This window comes from Cupressus sempervirens, chromosome 2 (genome assembly GCF_028749045.1).
Source record: "Cupressus sempervirens isolate cs-2001-9-10 chromosome 2, ASM2874904v1, whole genome shotgun sequence".
Classification (NCBI taxonomy): domain Eukaryota; kingdom Viridiplantae; phylum Streptophyta; class Pinopsida; order Cupressales; family Cupressaceae; genus Cupressus; species Cupressus sempervirens.
The window spans coordinates 273,437,586-273,448,320 of NC_143119.1; the positions used below are offsets into that span (position 1 = coordinate 273,437,586).

A 10,735-nucleotide genomic window follows, 5' to 3' on the forward strand; every position below is an offset into this window, starting at 1 on the left:
AAGCACCGATTCACTGTGTTGTGCGGGACGTGCGCATCTGAGAATCTAAAAGGAAGTATAGAAAACCCAAATGTAAAGAAGAAAAACAAAATCAAAATCTGTACAATCTGACAACTTTCAATATTCACATGTGAAGGAGATATATATTATATAGCCTCAGACATTTGACATAAAAGCAACCATCACACTGCCCATGTGATGGTCTGTAGAATACAATAAAGCCTCGCATGCACATTCAGTAATACAAATATACATGGCAAAACAAGCTCCCAACTAGCAGAATACATTCTTACAGCTGTTATCTTCAAAGTATGTTACCTACAGTTACAAACTAAAAAATATATGGGAAATGGAGATACTACAGTGGGGTGATGATGTAATGCTGTGGGTTCTCAACATATAATAGATATATATGTAGCCTGATTCACTTTGTACTCCATTGCTGTTGATCATCTCTATATTAGCAGCTAATCACATGGGGCATGCATTTAAGTGGAGTGCATTATCTGTAGGCTGCATTGAAAGTGCTTATTAGCATCTTTTGAAGTTGAAGTGCATTTCCTTCTGGGTATGGCTTCACCCAACATGGTGACCACATCTCTCATGGAAGGCCTCTCCCTTGGAACTCTGCTGGTGCACAACAATGCAATCCTCAGCACTAGAATCATCTCCTCTTTTACTGAATTGGAGGAGGCTGCAACATTGGGATCTAAGGCCTCTTCTATGCCATTGCCATCCTTAACTACTCCATGTTTTGATCTCACCCACTCTACAATGTTCATTCCCTCTCCATATTCAAGAGGCTCAATTGGCCTCTTTCCTGTCAGAAGCTCCATTAACACAACCCCGAAACTGTATATATCACTCTTCTCATCCACCTTCAAGGTGTATGCATATTCTGCAACCACAACAACAATGATCAGGACATTAGCACCTTCACATAAGATGTGAAACAGAAAATCTGTTATTATTAGTTTGTTTTCTGGATTTGATTGTGTGAACCATTTTTATCATCAACATTTCGTAACACACTACTTGATCTATCATCAGAATAAGAAAAGGATAAAGGAAATAGATTGCAGACCAGAAATCATATAAAATTGAGGTAAGAAAAAAAGAGGAAGATTAGTGATGGACTGTGGAAATCTGATAGCTCTAAGAAAACTCATTCATATGCTTGGATAGTACCTACCCTCTTGCAGGGTTTGTTGATGTGAGGCTATTGGACTTAATACAGTTTTGGAGTGATTGAGCATCGTAGATTAGACTATTGGATTTTAAGGGTTTGTACTAATTACTCTTGTGCTAGAGTAATGTAGGAGCTTTAAAAAGACAGTGTATAGTTAAAAAAATTACTTGGCACACTGTAGTTTATAGAGGAATTACCTAAGTTTTTGCAATCTGGAAAAAGGCAGCAATGTAAAAGATCTGACAGCCCTGATATGTGAATCCGTATATTACCAAAATAGCCTGCTGACAAATGGCAAATGTATATTCTACTTCCATGAATAGGCCCTTGCATAAGGTAATTAGTGGTACTAGACTATTGCCCATAATTTCAAGGAAATTCCATTATAGGAACCTTGACTACATCCCTTTTCCTATACTCACACTTTCTGGTGACTACATTTTATATATAATTTTGTTCTCTCTAATGACTACATTTTATATATAATATTATATTTTTCTAATCTTCATTTACTTGTGTACTCTAATTTGATTGGCATCCCTATATCCACCATTGCTGGTGACTAAATTTATAGATGAACCCGCCATGCAGCAATATAAGCGGTACATTCCTAATGCATCTCTATAATCTTAGATGACTGACAGTTTATATGACTGGATAGCTGCTTCTGCCATCTTGAATCATTTACTCGTATATTCTAATTTTACTTATCCCAATCCCCATTATACCCACAATTCCTGGTGACTACATTTATACAATTTCTATAACTTTACCTGTCCCAGATCCCATACCCCTCATATGCTAGTAACTATGGTATTGGGGTTTTGGCTTTGCAGTTTGTAAGACTGAAAGTATTGAGCCACACAGGAATGAGGCTATTGGACTTGCAACAGATTTTCAAGATTGGGGATATTTTCTGTAACACTTGGGTTACTGGTATCATCTATGGTCCATGGCCACTGGAGGCTAATTTAACCCCATGTGACTGAGATCACTTGCCGACATGTTGTCTGTGGGGAACTTTAAAACAGCCAAGGTGAGTAGGGACAGTTTATAATTGCTGGTTAAATACTCAGAAATTGAAAAATTGCCACAGTACATACTAACCTGGAGCAATGTAACCATAGGAGCCAGTAACAGTTGACATTGATTCATTGTTCTCCACGAGCTTTGCCACTCCAAAGTCAGCAAGGCGCGCATTAAGATTGGAGTCAAGGAGAATATTGTTTGATTTGACATCTCTGTGTACAACCAAGGGAAAACAATCATGGTGAAGATAGCATAATCCCTGGGCGATCCCCACAGCGATATTATACCTTGTAACCCAATCTGCCAACATGTTTTGTGAAGCCTCCTTTCCGTGCAAGGCTTCTGCGAGGCTTCCATTTGGCATGTACTCGTAGATGAGCATTGGACTCACATTGTTGTAGCAGTAGCCCAACAATCTCACTATATTTCTATGTCTCAACCTTCCCAACACATCTGCCTCTGCAAGGAAGCTCGAGTCGTTGTAATCTTTGGCATTTTCATGGCTTCTCCATAGCTTTTTCACTGCAACGATCTCACCGCCGGGCATCTCTGCCTTGTAAACAGTTCCTGTTCCGCCTATTCCTATGACGTTGCTTTCCTTTATGCAGGTCAGTATGTCCGTGCTTGTGAAACTGAGTCTCTGGAATGCAGTCAGCCGCCATGGCCATTCATCACTGAGATAGACGTTGTCCTTGAATCTAATGTTCGTGCAGAGAACTCTGCCTTGAAATCTTCTGTAATAGAAATGCATCCCTACCAGTAAAATCGCCAGAGAAACTGCAAATATGATTCCAACTATCAGCACCAGTGATGCAGGCCTTTTCTTGGGTACATTGGAGGATTGCCCACTCATGTTATCTGTACTGAAACAAGGATTGGGCAAATTCCCCCCACACAATCCTGGATTCCCTGCTAAAGCATCTGGATTCAGAGTCTTGAATATTCCTTCCCTTGGAAGTGGGCCGGAAAGATCATTATGGGACACCTTGAAGATCTCCAAGGCCGTGGAATTCCCAAAAGCAGGAGATATGATACCGGAAAGAGAATTTTCAGAGAGGTCTAGCATGGCTAAAACCGGGAGTGAGGCAAGCTCTGGAGGGATGAGTCCACTCAATTCATTGTGCCTCAAATCAAGCCTTAGAAGCCTGTTGCACATCTTAAGGTTGCTGGGAATTCTGCCTGAAAGATGATTCTTTGACAAGTCTAAGACTGAGAGGCTTTGGCAGTCTCCAAAATCTGTTGGAATTCCACCAACTAACTTGTTGTTGGAAGCATAAAAGCTCTGCAGAATTGCCATTCTCTTCAACATATCAAATGACAGACCACCCTGAATCTCATTGTAGGACAGATCCAGAAAAGACAGTCTTGAGGCTTGGCTTAGATCAGGAGGGATGCTGCCATTCAGCCTGTTCTTGGCCAATTCAAGCCTTGTGAGATTAGGCAGCAATCCAAATCCTGCAGGGATAGCCCCAGAGAGCTGGTTATTGTGCATTCTAACTCTCCATAGAGAGGGGCAGTTGGCTAAACTCTTAGGAATTGGTCCTGAGAAGCCATTGTTGAACATAATGAGCTTGACTAGGTTGCCACCTTCACATAAATGGGGAGGCAGTGGACCAGTGAAGGAATTAGAAGAGACGTCTAACCACTGCAGGGATGAATTACTGCCAAGTTCCTTTGGAAGTGTCCCTGTAAAGGAGTTGTTCCAGATTTCCAGAGTCACTAGTTCAGGAAGCTCGGAAACACTCTCTGGAATTCTACCACTGAAACTATTGAGCATAAGACTCAAAAGTGATAAGCCCTTGAGCTGACCTATTTCATAAGGAATGCTACCTGAGAGGAAATTGTCTGAGAGATCTAGAGACTTGAGGGAACTCATGTTGCCAATTTCTCTAGGGATACTTTCACTAAGCATATTCTTGAAAAGAAATAAGGTGTGCAACTTCCTTAAATTGCCTAACTCTGGTGGGATGACTCCAGAAAGATTAGAAAAGGCAAGATCTAAGTACTCCAATCTACTCAGATTCCCAAGCTCTGAAGGAATCCCCCCCTCAAACTTATTATATGCCAATATGAGGTTCTCCAGCATTGACAACTTCCCTAGCTCTGGAGGAATATAACCTCTGATGTTATTCCCAGAGAGTCCTAAAAATCTGAGCTTGGGCAAGTTCCCATATGAAGAGGGAATGGTACCATCAAAAAAGCTTCCTCTGAAGTCCAGATGCACCAGCTGAGACAGCATGCCAATATCCTCAGGCAATGAGCCCGTGAAGTTATTGCTGTATGCAGAAATGTTCACCAGAGCCTTTGCATTGGACAGTCCACTTGGAAAGCTCCCATCAAAGAAATTCCTGCTGATGTCTAAAACAATCAATTCAGTGAGACTGGCTATAGATCCAGGCAGTGGACCAGTGAAGCCATTGGAGGCCAGCTTCAAGCTCTTAAGTCTACTAAGCATCTGAATATCATCAGACACATTTCCAGTGAGATTCATTCTTGAAAGATCAAGTCCTGAAACTCTCCCCTCACCTTTGCAGCTTACTCCAGACCAGCTACAATATGTCTCCAATCTATCTGATCTCCAATCATGGAGGTTCTCCAGAGGGTCATCCAGATTGGATCTGAGCTTCAGTAGTACCTTCCCATCTTCATACAAATCAGTACCACAAGCAAAGAAAAACAAAAACACCGCTGCAAGTAGTCCTGAATATGCAATTGAGAACACCATTTTTAATGCTTCTGAACAGCTCCAGACAATCTGACTGATCTCCTCCACCTTCAGTACTCCAGTTGTTCTTCTCATTCAAATGGTGTGCCAAATCTCACACACAACACTCACACACCCAAAAACTCCTCCATAGCCAGAATTTCAAATCTAAAACTAATGCAAGTACTCCAAATCAGCTACAGGGGATCAACCTAACTTATGCTTGTTTCAGAGTAAGCACAGGACAAGATTGCTTCATCCATAAATTCCACAAAAAAAAAAAAATCACCATTTCTCCATTCTTCTCATTCAATTTGGTGAGCCCAATCTCACACACAACAATAACACACCCAATTCCTCCATAGCCAGAAACACAAACACAAAATAGTGCTACTATTCCAAAATCAGCTACAGGGAATCAACCTGACATATGCTTGTCTCAGAAGCAGCACAGGACTGGATTGGATCATTCATAAGTTCCACTAAAAACTCACTAATTCCCCCCATAGATGGCAGAAAAGGCCCAGGATCCCATGCTCAAAAGAACTTGATATGCCTGCACTACTGGGGATTGATGCTTCTGCCACCCTGATCAACCCCAACTATTCTACTATAATACAGACTGCCAAAACTTCTCATTAGTTGCTCAATAATTCAAGAGTAGAGTCGCAACTAATAAAAAAGATTTCATACCATTTTATATCTATTCTTGTCTCAAATTACATGCTGCTTGAACTAATATATAATATGATATGATATGACACTGTCTCGATCTAAGCAGGATCCTAATTACAGTCTTCCATTCATGATTTGGTTTTGTTTTTTAACTCGTATTTCACATCATCTGCACAATTTACCAAAAAATACGTTTGTGGATGGCATTGTCATCGACATTCTCCAGCATTTCTTTTGACCTCTGATGTTTACCCGAGGAATAAATGATGAACATTTCGACGACTTGTCATTTACCCCTGCTTTGGAAGAGGGAATTTTCATATAAAATTTTATGTGGCCTCCACATGATACCTTTAATAAATGCGAAACTATTCATTCTGTCTAAAGTAAAATGCTTCATGGTAATATAAGCTTTTGAGTTAAATCATGAATTTAACTTTGTAGTTTTACACGTTGGCAATCATATATCTCATGTACTTTATTGAAGTTCTCATTCGCTAGGTGTTAAATATTTATGCTTCTTACTTTTTCATTTAAAACTCATTTTCCCTCATCTCCAACAAGCCTTAAACTTAAAGATAAGTTAATTTATATTAATACTTCTGAAGAGTAAAATTATTTCTAGTCTAAAAGAGAGTAGGAATCCAAGAAAATTAATTAAGAAAAACAAGAGTGTTGTACAACATTTCAGATGAAATTTGTCTAATTGTAATAAACATTTTTTATATATGTTAATGTCATTCATCTTTTAATATTCTATGCATTATAAAAGGAAAAATTGTAATTAAATATTTATTTAATTATATTTTAATTCTAATAAGTTTAATAATCAATAATCTTGTTAATATTTAATAGTACTTTCTATCTTTATAAAATTTATTTTAAAAATATAAAAAATAGTTTAAATTTATAATCAGCATATAATTTAATATATTTATTTCAAAACTGAATTTTAATCAAAATATTATTTATTAAGTTATATAAGATTTTTTTGAAAAATGTAAAATTATTTTAAAATCTAATTTATGAATAACATTATCTTTCGGTACTTATTTTCAATTTTTTTTATAAAACGTTATAAGTTAATTATTTTAATTAAATTTATATAATTATGCAAAAGTGACTTTTAATAAACGAAACTTAATTTCCGAATCCTTATGTATTACTATTCATCTTAAAAAAATAACTTTAAATTTTCATAATAAATTAAGACCAATTTAATGTAGATTGTACATTACTTTATCTTGGCCGGATATCATGCAAATCAATTTCAACGAGGCATTTGAAATTCCATGAGTGTAGTAAATCAAGTACTATGTGCTAGCATTGTACTCAACCTTTACGCAGAAGCTTCCCTTATAATTTTGATTATTGCATTCAACACCATTTTTATATCTCATTGGCATGCTCAATATAGCTTTATTATTAAAAAACAATTAATTTTAATCATTATCAACGGCTCTCTTATATGTTGGATATAGTGCCGTTATCATTGCTATAAAATATGTATGTGTATATTAGTATTCGTTTAATCTTTATCCAACATTTTAATTCTTGAATTTTAAATATTCATGGATTTATTGCACCTTAATGGAAAATAATAAATAAATAAGAAGTAACATTCAATAAATTTGAGCTTGTAAGAGTTCTATAATTTATTGTGTCTTAATGTATAAGAGTTATAGTACAACATCTTAAATGCAAATAAATATAAAGACTAACTTATCATGGAACTATTAACATAAAAAAGGGTATTAACTATTAACTATTAAATTAAACTTTGATGGTGTTGCAAGAGAGGGTGTTGGGGTTGCGGGTGGAGTGTTGAGGAATGGAAATGGTGAAGTGCTATTAGTCTATTCTAGGAAAAATGGTGGAGGAAGTAATAATATGGCTGAAGTGATGGCTCTACTTTGGGGCCTACAATTGATTAATGATATGCAAATAAAGGAAATAACTATAGAAGGTGATTCTAAATTAATAATTGATATGGCGAAGGGAGTCTCTCAGCTAGGTTGAAATATCCAAAACATTATCACGGATATTAGAAATATCCTAAATGGGATGGAAAAAGTCCAGTTACATCACATATACAAGGAAGGTAACATGGTGGCAGATGATGTTGCTACCATGGGGTTTGAGTTAAAAGAAATGACATGTTGGAGAAGCATGGATATCCTAAAGGAGGAAATTAAGGCCTTGATTTGCAAAGAAAGGAGGGGGATCAAAAATTGAGCATGGCTAAACAAATAAGGATCAGTGTCAAATTTGGCAATATCATCTCTAGGAAGGCGATGCTTGCTAAATTTAACAAGAAGTACAAAGGAAAAATGACAAGACACCTTCCTACGGGTTGGATAATAAATAGATGCAATTTGAGGCAAGAGTTACTTCGCAACTATGGTAACATAATGCGAAATTTTAAACATTTTCTTTTTGAAAGTATGAAAAATATCATCATAGTTACTATCAAAGATTTTAGGGATGTTAGAGTTATGATGCAAAGTACACACGAATCCCATAATGAAAAGGTATGGGATTCCAAAGCATCTCGAAACCATGCTTATAGGATTTTTAAAGGCCCTAGAGATGTTATTTTCAACATCGCAGTGATGTTATTGATTAAAAATATCCCCATGGTCAGTAAGCTTGAGGGTAAGAAGGATCAAATGCAAATTACTAAGGTTGGGGGGTCATGAATCAACGGAGAAGAAATGGCGGAGATTTGAATTGATTAGAGCCAACAAAGATAGAAAATTTTAAGGATAGGATGTCAACCTAGTTCCTGTTAAAAGAAGGGGGATTTATTCCTTATATGTAGGCAATGGCAGGTTACGATGAAAATTTTGCTCTTTAGTTTGTGAATGGGTGGAATGACCACAGAGTTACCATAAATGGTATCACATTCCAAGTAAATGAGGAGGTTATTGCTGTGGCCACTGGTTTGATTCTGAAGGGGAAAAAATGGAAGAAGGGTACAAAAATGGTGGACGAGGCCAGCATGAATAGCTTTTTTGTTTAGGATGAAGAACCTATTCGCTATAGGGGAAGCTTCCAAAGGGATAAGCTATCAGTTCCTTGGGATGATGTCTATCTAGTGATCATGAAGTACCTCACGCTCGAAGGCAAGTTTGGAGTCTATTATCATTATCACTTCCCTCTCCTGAACCATTTTAGAAATAGAGACTTTATTTCTATTTCGTTCTTTCGGTTACATTCCCTTGAGACATGATAAGTGATGTTAGGGAGAAGAGAAGTAAGGGAAATAATTTCACTATCGTTCACTAGGGTCTAAATTTTAGACTTTACCAGTTTCATCTTGCCCTTTGTCCCCCTAAGGTTGTTGTTGTTGTTGATGATAATCAACGCCACCACGAAATTCCCCTCCAAGTACCAGCACTAGAACTAGAATCTACATGCCACACCCTTCCCCTAGTAAGGATAATAAGAAAAAGAAAAACCAAGACTTGGTAATTGAATAGAAGAGTAGTACAAAAATCAAAATTGAAAAGCTAGTGGAGGTGGACACTGGGGATCCGAAAGAGGAGGAAGGAGGAAATGGTAGGAGAAGGTCGAGGAGGTTAGCCAAGATACAAGCAAGGTATAAACAAAAGGAAAATAGATTTAGGGTTGAGGAGGTGGAAGAGGAGAATTCTGAGAACAATGAGAGAGAGCTAGTGGCGGAGAAACATTTTGACTCCAAGAGAGAAAAGGGGAATGAGGAGAAAGAAAAAAGTGAAAACTCTGCTCGGGTGTCTACTAGTAATGTCAATGCCACTGAGACTACTCATGTGTCGGCTACTTTTACCTTGCAGCCTATCACCTTCAGTGAGGATATCAATAAAGTGGATACCTCCCCTATCACCATCTCCTCTCCGGCAAAGGAAAAAACCAATGTTTTTACTAACCTCTAGGTTTTGCAAGATGAGAACCAACCATTGACAAAGATTAAGGAGGTGCCTAAGAATGTAGAAAAAGGAAACAAGGAGGAGGAGGAGGAACAGAATGAGAAGAATGCACAGATGGAGAAAAGGGTCAAATCTTTATAGGATGGGTTTTACTCCTCTAAATTTGCCTTGAAGGTTACCCATGTTGCTGCTACTACCCTCCAATTATTGGCACAAGAGAAGGACGAAGCGGGGCTAGACATGGATGACAACAAACTCCTATATAAGTTTCTTGCTAAGGATTGGGCTAGGGTGCTTTTGGCTGGGAAAGGAAAATATAAGGATGAGAAATAATGTGGTGGTCTCTAGGGGTTTTTAGCCCTAGTTTGTTTATTTGTTTTTGCAATTGTCTTGTTTGTTGGTTTACAACTTATTCTCAGACTTGGGTTGGCTTGTTTATGCCAACAATTTTATATTTCAAACATTTATAGTATGATTAGTACTATAGTCTTTAGAATTAGTATAGATGATACTCTGGTAGTTGTAAATGATCGTGTGTTGTTTTTTGGGTTGGGAAGGTTTGTTTATGCCAATAGTTTATGTTTTGAACAATCATAGTATGTTTAGTACTATAGTTTTAGAATTAGTATAGATGATACTCTGTTAGCTATGATTGATTGTGTGGTGTTTTTTGGTTACTAGATGTTGTTCTTTGTAACAAGGGTTGCTCTCTGCTTGTTTCTACTAGCAATGTGTTGGTTGTCAACTTTTTGGTTGTAAGGGTCGACCCCCTTGTTTTGGTCACTTTTTATTTCAAAAATATAAAAAAGGTTATAGATTAGTAGGGTAAGTGCATAAATATGGTGTGTAAAAGGGGGTATAAGAGGCCATTATTTTTCTAGCACTAGGTAAACTTCAACTTCAAAGAGAAATTTGAGGGTCGTTTATTCAAACTTAGGAGTTGTGCAAAGAATAAGAAATGTCGTAGTCTAAATCGAGATGCTAACACTAGTACATTCACACTTATTTTTCGGTGATGGTTTCAGAAGGAGGGGTCACATTATGTGAAACTAGTGTTTTTTCCAACTATTTTTTTATACTATCAAAACTCTAACGACATTTTCTTTTATACTCAATGCCATGAAAATTTCAATGATCATGGACAATGGTTGAAAAAATGACAAACCTCAAATCATTTTCATAGTCAACTGCAAAACTCATCCAGTGTGAATGGAAAAAGGTCACTTGTTT

The 10,735-nt window shown here is 37.2% G+C and overlaps 1 protein-coding gene across 1 annotated transcript; it reads right to left on the minus strand.

Moving 5' to 3' along the window:
• Positions 1–123: 123 nt before the first annotated feature.
• On the minus strand, positions 124–5,509 carry LOC149572114 (uncharacterized). The gene is made up of 2 exons (XM_089813412.1): positions 2,297–5,509; positions 124–898 (listed from the first exon to the last, which is right to left on the minus strand). The coding sequence occupies exons 1-2, from the start codon at positions 5,016–5,018 to the stop codon at positions 489–491; spliced, it is 3,132 nt and encodes a 1,043-aa protein (XP_089669538.1). The 5' UTR covers positions 5,019–5,509; the 3' UTR covers positions 124–488.
• Positions 5,510–10,735: the final 5,226 nt, after the last annotated feature.

Excerpts from the sequence above, each read along its gene's own strand:
- LOC149572114 (XM_089813412.1), bottom strand. The coding sequence starts at position 5,018 with ATGAGAAGAACAACTGGAGTACTGAAGGTGGAGGAGATCAGTCAGATT. Across the intron at positions 899-2,296 it reads CTATGGTTACATTGCTCCAG|AATATGCATACACCTTGAAG; the intron begins GTTAGTATGTAC and ends TTGTGGTTGCAG.